Consider the following 16,300-nt stretch of genomic DNA (forward strand, 5'->3'; position numbering starts at 1 on the left):
CATCTGCAATGTCATAAGTCTGGCTTCAGTAGTTTCTTTTTGTCTTTCAGTGTCTACAGAGGCCAGGGCATGAAACTTTCCTCACCGGCACCAGACATTACGTCAACCACGAACTGGCTGCATCACATAATAGCAAGCAGTAAGTTACATTGGGGCTACCTCTCAATGCCAAACCTAGTCCTCTGGTCACATATTATAAGACTTGCTTACATGTTCCACAATATGATCTCTGGCTATTTCCCCAGCTGAGTGCGCTAATATGGCATTCATTACCTTCAACATAGAACCACTGTGTATTGTTGACAATTTGCACATTCCACATGTTTGCATTTTATGCTATCGCCACTGCTTGCTCTGACTCCTGTCACTTGGCCAATATTATACTTAGTAGTACCCTTGAGTAAATTGTACTGTACGGCACTGTGACATATTAGCCCCACCTACCTGAAGCCCAAGATTTAACCTGTAGCTTTTTTCCTTCAACTCGCTCCTTCAACTCGCTCCTTCAACTGAACTGACTCACAGGAGTTTATCCACCTATGGCAGATTAGCTGCATTGCGAATTCCTTCTGTCGAGCATCACTACTATGCCCCTAGACCTAGCGTTTCTCACCTGTATTTAAATCGAGTTCACGGGCCGCCATTTCTAATTTAGCATATCAGATTTCCTGTTACGCATTTATATTAGAGCTGCTCCGAATGCTATTATACTACTTACCCTAGGCATGAGTGTTTCTGTCTACCTGCACCAAAATTGAATCTAGGTGTTGCACTTTTAAGTCTAGTATGTGAAATATTTTGCTATGTACTATATATCTTAGCTGCACCAAATGTTAGCATACTACCTACCTTAGGCATGAGTGTTTCTGACTACCTGTACCAAAATCGAATTTAGGCGTTGCCACTTTAAGAGATACCATTGCATTTTTATTTAGCTCTTGAAGCCTTATGCCCATTTAGACCAAGTTCTGTAATGCCACTTAGCCCTATACTGCATTAGCCGTACACTCTGTGTCCTAAGAGCACTCGATGCACTTGCATACTGTGCCACAGGCCCTCACAGACTAAATTGTATCTGCCTATTCCAGTTTGTCTTAGCACATTCTCTGCACTGTGCATACCGAGTTCCTAGACCACTTAGTTAAGTTGAGCAGGCCCATTTTTCACCTCTAATATGCCAGGCTGCCACATCCTCTATATCCTTATGAAACCTATCATTCTTCAACTGCTCATTAGCTTAGTAGCCTACACCAACACTACCCTAGTTGAGAAGAAATCACACCCTCATACTTCCACCAACATGACACCCAAGCCTAGTATTCTCGCCCATCCCAACTACCAGTTTACAGGAGAATATACCATGATCCCTTGTACTACACACATCAGAAATCTTAAATTACGTAGCAGACTCCCTAAAATCTACGAGCCGCTTACCAGATCACTACCACCTTCCAATAAGAAAACTAATTGTCACCACACCACGACAACCATTAGCGCCAAATGGCCCACTATTCCTCCCACCTGTAGCATTTCTGACACCCAGACTCCCACACTCACCCACAAGGCATTAGCCCCCAATAGCCCTGCTGCATGCACAACCATAACTAAAGAAGATAACCTACCCCTAAAAGGAGCTCTCCTCAATGCTAGGTCATTGGTGGCCCATGCCATCGACATAGCCAACCTAATTACAGAAGACAGCTTAGATTTCCTAGGCATAACCAAATCATGGCTACACAAGGCCGCAGGACCTGCACTCACGTTAGCTATCCCATAAGGATATATTATTCTCAGACAAGACAGAGATGGCTCCCGAGGCGGCGGAATCGCCATCATATCTAGAGAGAGTTTATTGCTGAGACTAGTAGCCCCACACGACCTGCAATCATGTGAATCCCTCTCTGTCAAGCTACCACTAAAGAACTCCCAATCCCTCACCATGCATATAGTTTACAGACCCCCTGGTCCCTTTGGCATCTGCGAAGAGGAGCTGCATAATCTAATTGCCTGCAATTTCAAACCTACCCCCGCCCAAGTACTGTTGCTTGGAGACATTGACTTAGGCCTGAATGATCCTTCTGACAAGCATGTTGTGCAAATAGTAAATTCCCTCAATGCATTAGTATTAACCCAAAAGGTGAACGCTCCCACCCATGTTAAGGGTAGAACCTTGGATTGGGTAGCCGACCACAATTGTACAGCTACCGTTACCTCTGTCTCTCCCCTATCTTGGACAGACCACTTCCTCGTGTCCATGACACTCTCCACTACCAGACAAAAACTCATGGCTCCCCAAGAAGTGCCACCCTGTCTAACCAGGTTAAAAAGGAATATAACAGTGGACAGTGTGATCCCCAATATTCCTCCCACCCTAAACTCTCTGGCAGACAACCTGGACCCAAGCATGATGGTGCATGAATATAACAAGATCATGCTCTCTACCTGGTCAAAGTCACCCCTCTCAAACTGAGAGCTAGTAAACCTAAACTACACCTCATCAAGTGTTTCACTACTCAGTTAAAAGACCTGCGACTATTAAAAAGAAAATGCGAAACTGATTGGCGCCTCTGCCCCTCCCACGAAAACAAAAAGAAGCTAGCGTCCACTGCATCACATTACAAAAAAGGAATCTGCCAGGCCAAAAGAAACTCCTACAATGAACGGATAGCTAAATCCAACTCCAGTATGAAAGAATTATTCTCAATCATAAAAGAGCTCCCTATCTCTCCCCCTGATATTTGCCTTAAAGACAAGAATCGGTGCTCAGAAATACAACTAGCACTAACAAATAAAATCAACACCCTCCAAACTAAAATAAACAAGAAAGGCTCCCTGAACTTATCTCAACTAACCAACCACCACCCCCCAACTAATGCAAATATCTCCGATCCAAATACCACATTCTGCTTCACCAAAACTACTATCCTCGAGGTGGAAAAAACTATCCTCTTTATAAAACCATCAAATTGTAAAGGCGATATCTGCCCAGCATATATCATAAAAGAGGCTGCGAGAGACCGCTCCCCTTTCATTTCCAAACTGATTAATGCCTCCTTTGCTTCCAGCACCGTCCCAACCAATCTGAAACAATCCTGGGTACATCCGCTTCTCAAGAAGCAAACCTTAGACCCACTTTTCACTACCAATTACCGCCCCATCACAACAGTACCATTTCTTCTTAAAATTCTGGATAAAATTGCATATCTACAGATCCAAAAACACCTCGAACAGCACAAACTCCTAGGGATCCGTCAATCAGGATTCCGACCATTACACGGGACGGAGACTGCACTGATAGACCTGAAGACACAAATCGATGAGCTGAGAGACTAAGGCAAAACAGCATTATTACTGCTACTCAATCTCTCAGCTGCATTCGACTTGGTTGGTTTGCAGGCATCTTGATACAGCAGCCCACTTTTCCAGAGGCGCTGTCAAATGGATAGAATCCTTCTTGAGCGACAGAACGAGTAGAGTATTCTCTCCCTCTGCAGCTGCGGACCCTACCCTTATCATGTGTGGGGTCCCTCAGGGTTCGTGTGTGTCTCTCACTCTCTACAATATATTCACCAAGCCACCGTTCGATGATCTGGACCTTCTGGGTGTCACCTACACTAACTACGCAGATGACACTCAAATTCTCCTCCCGCTTTCTGGGGATCATGGCAAGGACCTGGCGCTGGTTATTAGAATCTATCTCATCATTCAGGCATGGATGGCCACTCACGGCCTATGCCTGAATGATGACAAGACAGAGCTGATAATCTCTGGCTCCCCATCCAACATCTCTAAACTAGGGCATGAATATGCCTCTTTCATCATTGACGGCAATAATACTATCGTCTCCAAGGAGGTAAAAACTCTTGGTTTCTACCTGGATGCAACAATGTCCTTTACCAAACAACTAAATTCGCTGGCCTCTACCACAGCCTACAACTGTAAGCTGATCAGAGCAGGTAGGCCTTTCATTTCCAACGACAGCTGCCTTATACTGGCCAGAGCATTTAATTCTATCAAGACTAGACTACTGCAACGCCCTCTACAGAAGTGCTAACAAAAACATTATCCAAAAACTCCAAATATTACAAAACAATGCCATTAGAGCTGCACTAGGCATCAACAAAAGAGTGCATATCTCGGCCATCAGACGTCAGCACAAATGGTTATCTAAAAATTGCCTCTTTGACACATAAAGCGCTACACAACATGGCACCAAGCTACCTCACTGATAGAATATCCAGAAGAACTTTTAGTAGACCATCCAGAACTTGTAATACTAATTGTTTGGTAGTACCCAGATTTAAATTGTCTAAGATTGGCGGCCTCAGTTTCCCCGTGAAGGCCGCCAAACTTTGGAACTCCCTGCTACACCAGCTGAGAGCCGACCTCCCCTACTCTCTCTTCAGAAAGAACATCATTACTCACCTCAAACTGACTGAGAATTAGTTTGCCTTGAAACTCTGGTACATTAGCACGATCTGCTGCTAGATTGTAAATTGTGTATAGTTCCAACTACCTAGATGTAAATCATTTTGCTTCTTGTATATTGTATACTGTACTATATTGTATTATATTGTATTATGTCAGATGTAATGCTGACATTGCGTATTTTTCCTGTATATTTGTAACATATGGAAGCTTCGCATATCCGTCTGCGCCCTGCTACTCCTGGTTCTGGTGCGCCTTATAAATGCAATAAACAAATAAACAAACAAACAAGCAAACTGTGCAGCTAATACTTCAACCAATCCCTTTCCCTCCTATCCTATTTGTACTGCCTTCAATCCTTCAGATACCCTAGGTTGCAAACTCAAAACATGGGATGGACTGATGATAAGTTGGTGGTTGGGTACGGTCTGGGCTAGACGGTTCTTGGTCAGGTGCAAAATTTAAAATGGCAGGGTTGTATTTGTCCAAACTATCTTCAAGACTTTCCTTTAATGGGGGCTCCCATGGGATTGCAAGATATAATTGCTGACCCAGCTTTATGGGCTGGAAGTGCAGGTTATAGTACTCGGTTTTCAGTGTTCTAACTTGCTCTGAATTTTTTCTTGAGTGTCTTTTAATGCCAGCCTCTTGTATTTAGTCTTTCTCTTAGTAGCTCGGTATACTAATCTAGATAACTTTCCCTTGGCCATTGGTGTACACTTCCGGCTTTCTTTTCGAATGCCTTGCATACATTCATTGTTCTGTTTAAGTTAAAAGTGCCTTCCTGGGGTAAGTGTCTAAGTGACTCTGTGTATATTTGTGTCATTTATCCAGGTACTTACACGCTTTGAGCGAATAGTGAGTAAACATGAAGTGTGCTGGTCTTCCTTTAAGAGGAAGCAGCAATTGTCAAGTCTGCCCTGAAACCATTCTCATGGTATAAGACATGATATGACTTATTATGGATCCAGGTCCGTTCCTAATTCTGCCTGCATCAGGACGCTATTGTGACCTGTGGCTGGCGGTGTGGGTACTGCTCATTAACTGACCGCTCTGCCATGACTAATCAGATGCTCATATATCACCATCTGGCGTCCTTTCCTCCCCCAGTACACATATTTCAGTGACACTTGCTAGTATTGATAAGATTTCAGATGACTGCTGGTTCACAGCCTATATACCTTGTTACGCTACCCAAAATGTAGAGTGGTTTTCAGCTTTTCTCAGTGACGTGGGTAGGTAATGGTCAAAGACAAATACACACCTAGGAACAAAGACTGTTTCAGCTCCCATACTAGAATATAGAAGAGTGTGAAATGTAAAGCAAGGTTGCAACTATATATGTCTATATAAAAATAAAATATTGGTGATGGAGCACATGGGATCTATTTCTGAGTGAGCCACCATCTGCCAAGGAACACACAAAATAATTCTGTAAAGCTATGGCCTCTCTGGTCATCGAATGATCAAACTGGCTATTGCATCTTCACTACACAACCACACATGACATGCCAAACAGGATTCCTTCTTGAATGCGTTTAATGTTTCCAATGATGCACCAATCTTCTTGATGGCACAGGCCTGAGATTGAGACAGCGCACATACATTTACAAAGATGCCAGCAGGGGATGAGGGTACTCAGCTCTCCAAGGACACAGGCTTGAGCGATGATTTGCTGAGAGACGGGGGTAGCCCCACATTGCACTCCATGTATGGCCCAACCTCAAACAGCCCACACAAACCGCCACCACTGTCCAAACTCAGGTTGCCAAGGTCTGCTGAACTACCATCCACACTTTTTTTCCTGTTGTTTAATTCAAGGAGCAGGTCTGTGGGGGTCACACTCCACGAATACGTGTCACACAAAGAACGCAATCAAAACTGAAGGCCAGAAGATGCAGTGAATGTACTCGGCAATCTAGAGAGCCCAATAGTCTTTAGACTCTGATACCACAGAGGTTCCTATGACCAACACATGCCTTAGGGGCACACCCAGGGAAGCAGCAATTCTGTCCAAACATACCAGCTAACGTGGCAGATTCACAAATTAATAGCCCTCACACCTTAGATGACTCATGGTGGGGCAGGCCAAACTGCAAGTGGTTTGGATGCCCTCAAATGTCTCATAATCTGGAGGATTATACTGTACAAGAGGGTTACTTTTTTGCAGATCCACTGACAAATGGTAGCTCAGGGGTGACTAAGAGACACGCTCCTCTGTTCCTCACACCACCTGAGGGTTGTACCTGCATTGCGGTGTGCAAAGTCCTCGTTCCTTCTTCTTTGAGGACTGACTACCCTCACATTAGAGCTATCTCTTCTCTGGCCCTCTTCTACTGGGGACGGGCCTACCTTGTCTGGGCAGACTCTCCCCTGAGCATTTCAGCAGTCAGAGATAGTTTACAGTGATTGCATCGAGCACAGTTAGTTTGTGGTCTTCTAGTCCGATTCAGGTCATTCAGATTTTGCTTTTGTTATTATTTTTATTATTCTTTATTAACGTGTTCATAGCTAAAGCATAACCTTATAACACTGACTCAAAATAATCAGAATTAAGAAATGAAAAACAATAACTATACATTATAAAAATCACTCTACATGTATAGTAATAAAATCAGGTTGCAAGATTGGTAAGAAAAAATACACTTAGAACACACATAGTAACAAGCCTCAGAAGTGCAATTTAAAAATAATGGGTTACTAACAAAGCATAAAATATCTTCACCCTAAAATAAAAGGTTGCTCACACTGGTTATTGATATTTTTGAGGCGCTTTTGCCAAACATAAAAGGTGCTAAAATTCAACGCGTGATTGTTAACAGAATATATATAAGACCAACCCTGATCAATTCACAAGTTATTAATATTCATAAAACCATAGTACCCTTTCTTATACAGGTCTTTGAGCTTGCCACAACTTGTAAGCAAGTGGTGGGGTGTTACAATCTCAGGTATACATATTTGGCACAAGCTTCTGGATAGGTATATTGGTCCAAGCTCCTACACGATCACAAGTTGGGATCTGCACTAAGCGAAGTTGGAGTATAAATCTTTTAACCTTGGCATTATTCATTTTTGTAATGTAATAAACTGGGCATTAATTATGAAGCCCTGCTTTACATAATTAATAAATAAGGACTTCATAGTTAGATATGAAATATAATTGTGTCTATCCCAGACAAGCGCTTTTTGTTTAATTTCTTTTAATGCTAAGCTCAAATTTAATGGGTGATCTATAGCATAGCCAATGTCTTCAAAAAAGGACTTTACCTCACATACCCAGACCTTTAATTCCTTACAAGGAAGCTCAAAGTTCTTTGTGGCTGCAAAATTTGAGTAAATAGATGAAGGGTTACCTTTCCTCAGAAGCTATTTTTTACAACGATGCTTCCACTAGCAATGTTCTTCCAAGTAAGGAGTGAAGTTAGACCTAACTCCCTATGGGTTGCTTCAATCAGGGTAGAACATGACAAACCTAACGTTGAGCGCCACAGTTTAGCTTCAAGCTTCGTTAGCCATATGCTCTCTTTGCTTGGATATATTTCCGTGCCATATAATGCACAAGGCACAATCTTTGATCTATACATTTGCATTAAACCTTCCAACAACATTCTCCATGACCTTACATTTCTTACAAACCTTTCCCATTACATCACTGACTAACTGTTTAGTGGGAAGTGAGAAAGTTATGGGGACATCCAAATATGTATATTTATTTACCACTTGTATCGGTTTGTTGTTCAACTTCCATGCAAACCTTACACACTTCAATTTGCCAGATATAGATACCATTATTTTATTTTTTAAATAATGAATTATAAGGTTGTTCCGATTGGCATGTTTTATTTTATTTATATTTGCGTGTGTGAGTGCATGTGTGTAAGGGTAATAAGAGGAAGGGGTAGGGTGCTGGCATTGGTTGGGTGTAAAAAGAAACGATTAAATGTGTGAATACAAGAGACGAACTAGCTAACTTCAGTCAATCTAACCTCATAGATCCGTACAGCGATATAGTGATGCTTTGGTGTAGAGCAGCTTGGGGAAGCTGGATGGTGATTTCTGACTGAATTGTGGTGGTGTGTCACTTGAGGGGCAGCGTGTCTCAGTGGCTGCCTCCACAAAAGCACTGGAATCATGCAGTGGTCATGTTCAGGCTTGTGGCCAAAATATAGAGGTCCGGTTGTGCAAAGACAACTCAGGGGCTTCTGCTTCTCGTCCCAAGCTCATGTATTCTATTTCCATATCATAATTCATAGTTAACGGTTCGGGATAATTCATAGGCAGGACAGACACATCTGGTAGACCATCTCCTTCAGCTTCCAGGAACCGAAGCCCTCCAATGGAACTTTCTTCCAGGCAAAATCAAAACTCTCAACATTGCTCTCAGCTCCACGCAGACCTGTCACACATTACACTCATTGCCCTCATTCATAGCACCTCCCTCCTAAACACGCAAATGCGCACAAATATACACACACAAACACGCGCTTTAACTGCAAAACTCACGTATTCATCGGCTATTGTATTTCAGAAGTTAACGAACATGCTAGAGAAACAAACAGCATCGGTGCCTTCTGAAAAATATGCAGGCAAATGTTGGTCAAAATATCTACATCAAAGCAAATGTGGAACATTATCTCAACCTCATCTGAGAAAACATTGGGAGATAGCTGCCGCTGCCGCACAATGGTGGCCATGAAACATGGGGTACTAGCCTGCCACTCGTGTAGCCATTAACCCTTCCTTCAGCATGTTGCTGTCTCCCACCTTTCTCACTGATCTTTGTCTGCTGCTTTCTTGTTTCGAGTTGCCACTGCCAGAAAAAAACACCCACGTGAGCAAAATGAGGATAATCAATAGCGGGGAGTTGGTTTTCTAAATGTAGATGACAACTACTGCATGAAATGTGTGTCTACTCCAAATGAAAGAAGTTGACCGCCTGGTGGAAACAGAAAGCATACCATACCATCCTAACTTGGCATAAAGGCATAGAAAGGGACCTGATCAATTGGACCATCATGTTGTTGTCGCTTATACTAACAAAACATGAATGGCAATTAGTAGAGTTTTAAAGTGGAAAGCAGACCCCACATGCCTGCTGTTTCCCCCATACTTGCCAGAGTTTGAATTGCTTTGTAAAATATGTCTGATTAGAGAAATCCAAGCACTTGACACCATGTTTGCTAACCAGGCAATGGTAGGTGCAACACACATAATTCACCAACCTTGGCACACTGCTAGTTAAACAGGCCGTGGTTGAATTCGGACTCTTGTACTACCATTCCACCTGGAAATATTGAGTTCCAGTGAATCTGTGACTCACAGAGAGGGCAACTGTATTAAACAAATAAAGAAAGCCAATGGAATAGCAGCCTTCTGCCACGGGTTAGACAGTTGCTTGCGTTATGCATCGCAGTATATCGGCCTTCTAAGCATTTCACAGTGAATGCACTGTTTGAATGTATAGCCATATTTTTAAGCTGAGAAAAAATAAATATGTGTTCATAATGTTACTTTCCTATCCATTGCAGTATGGTAACATTTAACAATGCCCACTTAAATGTCTAAATATTAATAAATGGGGGAGGAGAAATTCGGATTTTCAAGATGGATACTAGTAATTTGATTAATTGGCTGAGGCATCTCTTCTGACAAACATTTCACTGAGGCAAAGGTAGTGTTCTGTGCCCTAACTGATTTCCAGGGAATAGCTTTGTCATAAATGAGACTGCATTTATTTTAGGTGAAATATGTGTTTTGTTTCTATTGGAGTATATTAGGGGTTGCACCCTGTGGCTTTGAAGGCGTTTTGGACTATGACTCCTATGATCCCTCAGCTTTGACCATGCAGGCTAGAGTCGATGGGGGTAGTAGTCCTGTACAAATTATATTGTGTCTCCATTTAGCTCTTTTAATTAAGATTATCGTCCCTTAGTACCATACTGGTTTCCTTGCAAATCCTTTTTTTTAAGACCGCCTTCCCTCGGAGTACTCCTGAACACATGTGTTTCTATCAATTTATTGAACACGTGTCCCCTAACATAATCACACTGCCTCCAAGGTAAGTATATATATATAAAAATAAAAAATAATCTCTTGAGTGGGTACCTTCCGAAAGGATAGGTCAATGAGCCGTGTTTGTTCTCTCAGAGGGGCGCCTAAGCACTATTTTGTGATTGTTTAAGGGACTTAGGTTTAGTCACCCGAGGTTTCCAAGGGTCATCCAGGCATGGAACCATTGCTCACCGTGCTCAGAGAGGCATACCTCCACCTCATTGATGAGTCCCAACAAGGCTGAAACATGTGTATGGGGTTGCTGTTGGTACTCTTGTTCAGAAGGAATTGCCATTGCATTTCGGTGCTGGACTGCCCATGTGGGCGGGACAAAGACTGATATGCAAATGGGTATTTCCCATCTGTGAAAGGAACAGTGAGCGAAAGTCGAAAGTATGGCTGCGTACTCTCGAGTGGGTACCTTCCCAAACAACGGGTCAATGGGCCGTGTTCGTTCTCGCAGAGGGGCGCCTATGGACTATTTTGTGATTGTTTAAGGGACTTAGGTTTAGTCACCCTAAGTTTCCAAGGGTCATCCAGACGTGGACCTCTTGCTCACTTTGCTCAGAGAGGCCCAGCTCCGCCTCACTGATGAGGCCCAACAAGGCTGAAACATGTGTATGGGGTTGCTGTTGGTACTCTTGTTCAGAAGGGAATTGCCATAACATTTTGTTTCTGGACTGCCCATGTGGGCGGGACAAAGACTGATATGCAAATGGTTATTTCCCATCTGTGAAAGGTACAGTGAGCTAAAGTGTGGCTGCAGACTCTTGAGTGGGTACCTGCCCAAAGAACAGGTCTACGGGCCATGTTTGTTCTCGCAGAGGGGCACCTATGGACTATTTTGTGATTGTTTAAGGGACTTAAGTTTAGTCACCATAAGTTTCCAAGGTTCATCCAGGGACGGACCTCTTGCTCACTGTGCTCAAAGAGGCACAGCTCCACCTCACTGATGAGGCCCAACAAGGCTGAAACTGTCATCCGCCGAGCTGATTGGCGGTTACTTCCCAGTTGGCGGCTCCGGCGCAGGCGCCAGTACCACTAGTTCCAGCATGCTTTCATCGTACGTGCTGTGCAGGTCTAGTTGTTGCCTAAGATGGCGGCCGCCGGGAGGTATAATTCACTCCTCTTCGGGCGACCTTTGCGTTGCAGCCCCCGAATTTAGGCTAACGCTTCTCTTTGGGTAAAACGCTAGTTTTCCGCTTTCTCAGCTTCTATTTAGCCGCTCTCCTTTCCCTCTGGTTCGCGCCTCTTGCATTCCGCCTTCCTTTCATTTCTTTATCTGCCTCTCCTTACCTTCTCTCCAGCTGCCACCCTGCCCGCTCGGCTGCTACTCCGCAGCGAGCCTTTCTTCCTGATTACACCTTCCACCTTCTATCCCCTCTCTTCTTGTGATACCTTGTTTATCTCAGTGCCTCTGTCTAGCACTCCTGAGATTCAGTTACGGGACCTCCCTCCAACTCCTCTTCGGACTCCTCCTGCCAGCTCCATCAACCGTTACAAGACATTCGACCTCTCTGGAACTCTCCATCGCAGCATGGCAGCATAAGGGTTTTTTATGCAGCATTGGCTTTTTCCCTTACCACCTGACTACGGGAATGGAGCCTGAGGACTGCTAGCTTCAGAGCATTCACTGTGGCTTCCTCTCGTGGCAGGCACTCTTCATCTAAAAAGGAAAGAGATTACCTCACATGTCACCACCTCAGCCCTGAAGATAAAATTACGACACAGGTGAGGAGAGTGGGGAGGAAGAAAGGCTAGAAGTCAAGTCGGATCAGGTCAGAAACATGTGTATGGGTTTGCAGAGGGGCGCCTATGTACTATTTTGTAAGTATATATATACATTATTAAATATTTCTTATTTTTTTGTAATGTCACAAACTGAAATAAAATACATTAAACTACTGTGCCCATGGTAGCCCCGGGTTCAGCAGACAATGAAAAAGGCTGATAGGCCTGCAACCTTTGGTTCACCAGATGCACTGGGCTACAACTCCCGTCATCCTCATCCAGCATAGTCATAAGGTAATTTAACATAACATCTGAAAAGTGCCAGGTTGCAGAGCCTAGATTCGTACATTAAAACCTGAAACCAAAATCTTTTGTAGAAAGTTCATACGTTTCATGTTATTACAATCCATATTATACTTTCAGCATCCATTTTGTACACCAAATAGGGTGTTTTATGTTTTGCAGTGTCGGGGACATTCATATGTACATGTGTATCCCTTTTAACTTGTTCAATTCAAGTCATTAACACCCACAGTGCACCCTCTTACCAGATCGATGGCGATGCTTGTCTTCTAGGAATTCGAGGTCCAACATGAGGTCGTCTTCATCCAATTCACACGAGCCCAGATTATTTAAAACGTCCTGGAGAGGTGAACAAAGACAGGTCATTTTAGAACAAAATGGAGCTATGACTCAAAAACCACATAATCGGATTGTATTTGCAACCTGTGCTCTATTTTCTGTTTGTTAGAGTACAACAGTGCAATTATTTATTTTGTTCTAGGTTTTATGAAACACATACAAAATGTAAAACAGCTAAAACAAAAAATTATACAATAAGAAGCAAATATAAAATAGTCACACACAAGTAATCATATAATAACCACGTTCCCCAATTCATCATTAAATGCTTTAGAACATATATGCAATCTAAAACAATCAAAATCTGTCGGGTGAAGCATTCAAGAGTACAATCCCCTCTGTAATCATGTACATTATAGCATAAAATATGTTTTTAACACATATCGCCCTTCGTGTAAAGTAATATAGCATGCATTATATCTTCGAGCCCTTTCTTACTTGGATCTGGAATATCTAATCGCAGTGGCCCTTCCACTAGCTTTTTCATTGCATATGCCCCTCTCCCACGCTGCACCCCCCCCTTCCACCACCTTAAAAATCCATTATAAATGTACCCATACTCTCCTGAAATAAATGCTGTGAAAAATGGGACAAAATGGCCATTCACCAAAAGAGGTAAAATGGCTGTGATATGGTGGGCAGGAACCCTATAAATAGGGGACATTGAACTCTTGGTTGGTTTATGGCTCTCTGGTCTCCTTCACCCACTTTCAAGGGTAAATTACCCAATTTAAAATGTTTTTAAAAAAACAACAACAGACCTCAAGATTCCATAGTTGCTCTAATAAAGGTTGTTTGAGGCTAGGCTTGGCAGAAGAAAATGTCCTGCCATGTTTCACGACTATTACTGTATTCCACTGAGCTAGAAACGCCAGTGTTTGCAATCAAGACAAATGCCACAAGCTTATGTTCATAAATGACTTCCGCTTACTATAAAACCAATACAAATAATGAGAAAGTTGTTTTGGGCTTACTGGCCTGGTTCCCCACACATGACACAGAGCCCTACATTCAAGTAACTTCTCTTTATTTCTCTCTTTCATTGACTGACTTCCCTTTTCCCCGTCCTTCCTCTTACTCCCTGATCCCATGTACCCTCCCCATCACGTGTCCTGTTCTTGAAGGCCCTTGCTCCACAACATCTCCCCTCTGCTTATCATGAAGCGTATCAGGGTCACATGTGTTCAGTTAGCCGGGAGAGTTTCCTAATGATGCAATGCGGTCTCCCAGTGGATTCACAAGTCTATCCAGATCCTTTGTCTGTCCCTACTATGTCTGCCACAGGTCAGTCCCCTGGACTCTCCTCTGGCACTCTCTGTCTTGTCTTGATTTGTTCTTCGTCTCCTCTTGGTGGCTCTATGGTTTCTGTGTCCTTTGTGTATAATCGGCAGAGGAGGAAGGATTTCAGGATATATCACGTCTGTCTCTTGCCGCTGTCACCATTGTCCCTTTGACTTCTGTCACTTGAAATAGATCAGGGTCATTTTGAGTGTCAGTCTTCCTCTGCGGTCTCTGGCAGACCAGAACTTGCTCTCCAATAGGCAGCTGTGGTTCCTTCAATCCACTTCGCTGGTCAGCCCATATCTACGAATTCCTTTTCCTCTCAGCATCTCTTCTTGGATTTCCACATCCTTTTCTTCTGTGTAGTCTTCAAGTTGCAGCAAGCGCATTCAGGGTTTGTATCGAATCATTATCTCCATTGGAGTCTTCCCGGTAGCCTTGTGAAGTGTGTTCTTGTAGCTTCTCAGTATTGGGCACACAGCTTGGGGAAATAGTACTTGGGCAAAAAGTGCTTTCTGCCGGGTTTGCTTGTTGGTGGACATAAATCGTTCCACCATTCTGTTGGCTTGGGGCCAGAGCATTGTGATCCTTTTGTGCTGGAAGCCAAGGTGTGCTGTGAACTTCCTGAACTCTTGTCCTTGGAATGGGAGAACATTGTCTGTTTTTACGATGTTTGGTACACCCCACTCACTGAATAGTTAATCAATAATCCCCATCATGCTGTGGAATGCCATGGACTGCACTAGTTCCACCACTGAGAACCGTGAATAGTCATCCATGGTCACAAGTAAGTTCCAGGGGTCCATAGAAATCCATTGCCACTCGTTGCCAGGGACCTTTGGATAGTGGCACAATCCTTAGGGGGAATGGGACTGTGGTCGCTTCTGCCCTCTGACAAGCCTGGCAGTGTGTCAGTGTGTTATTTACTTCTGCATCCATGTAGTGGAACCATACTTGGCTGCATAGTATCTTGTTTGTGTTTAGCAGTCCTCAGTGAGCCTTGTCTGCCAGGTTCACAACTCTCTTTCTCAGGGATTTAGGTACTACCAATCGACTCCCCTTCAGTAGAATCCCTTGCTCTTTGGTGGCTAGCTCCCCATTGTACTTTGGCCATCCTTTCTATCTCTTTCATGTATACCTATCTGCTCTTCGACAGTTCCTCTCAATGGTTTTTCCACTTGTTTGTGTTGATGAGTTGTACAGCAGCCTTGATGGTGGGTTTGTGTCTGCTCTTGTCATTGAACATTGCGAGGGTGAGCGTCGGGGGGAAGTGCATTCTCCAATAGGTATTTTATGTAGTGCTCAGACTCTCTCTCTAATGTGTTCTATGCCTGTTCTTCTGTGTGTCTAGTTAGGTAGTCCAGCAGATTTGCTTCCCTCCCCTAGTTTGTGAATGATGCAGAAGTCATACTCCTAGAGCTTGATGACCTAGCTCTCAATGCGTGGGGACATTATGGTCTCCAGGCTCCTGAACAGGGATACCAGCTTCTTGTGGTCCTTGACAAGTGTGAAACACTGTCCAATAACAAAATGGGGGAACTTCTCGCAGGCCCATATTGCCTGACTTTCCTTCTCAGCCTGGGAGTATGCCCTCTCAGTGGATTATAGGGGTCTGCTGGCATACGCAATGATGCATTGTCCGGGTTTGTGACTCGGATCACTCTGGGATAAAATTGTTCCCAGCCCTATGGCGCTGGTGTCTTTTGTTATTTTTGTATCCCACTTCCGGTCAAAGTATGCCAGTATATGGTTGGTGATAAGTTAATCTTTTATGGACTGAAACACATCCCTGCATGTATCGCTCCATCTGAATGGAGCATCCCTTTTCAGTAGCTTCCTGAGGGGCTCTGTAAATGTGGTATAGTTAGAGCGTTACGGAGTTCTTTACCCCACCATGCCAAATAAGTGACTGAGCTCTGATACATCTGTTGAAAGGGCTAGGTGGGCGATCTGCTCTGTGTTTCTATCCAGTCACAGTATGACAATTTTGTCTTTGCAGCACAGGAATTATTTAATAATGTTTCCATGTCATTGTTGGCGTAAGCCAATTGGACTTGTATCTTCGTGATCCATTCCTTCAATAAACCATGTAATGGCGTATTGGCTATGAGATTAAAAATCTTATACGGAGAGGCTGATATCTTCAGAGACATTTTCCTCATCA

The 16,300-nt window shown here is 43.4% G+C and overlaps 1 protein-coding gene across 1 annotated transcript in view; it reads right to left on the reverse strand.

Annotated features, from left to right (window-relative positions):
- CCSER1 (coiled-coil serine rich protein 1) overlaps positions 1-16,300 on the reverse strand; it is a 2,886,772-nt gene that overhangs the window by 2,105,985 nt on the left and 764,487 nt on the right. Inside the window, exon 4 of the mRNA XM_069630566.1 lies at positions 12,762-12,855. Coding sequence (XP_069486667.1) covers positions 12,762-12,855 — 94 coding nt within the window. The remainder of the gene's footprint in view (positions 1-12,761; positions 12,856-16,300) is intronic.

Source organism: Ambystoma mexicanum, chromosome 6q (assembly GCF_040938575.1).
Source record: "Ambystoma mexicanum isolate Mex_15411 chromosome 6q, UKY_AmexF1_1, whole genome shotgun sequence".
Taxonomy (NCBI): Eukaryota; Metazoa; Chordata; class Amphibia; order Caudata; family Ambystomatidae; genus Ambystoma; species Ambystoma mexicanum.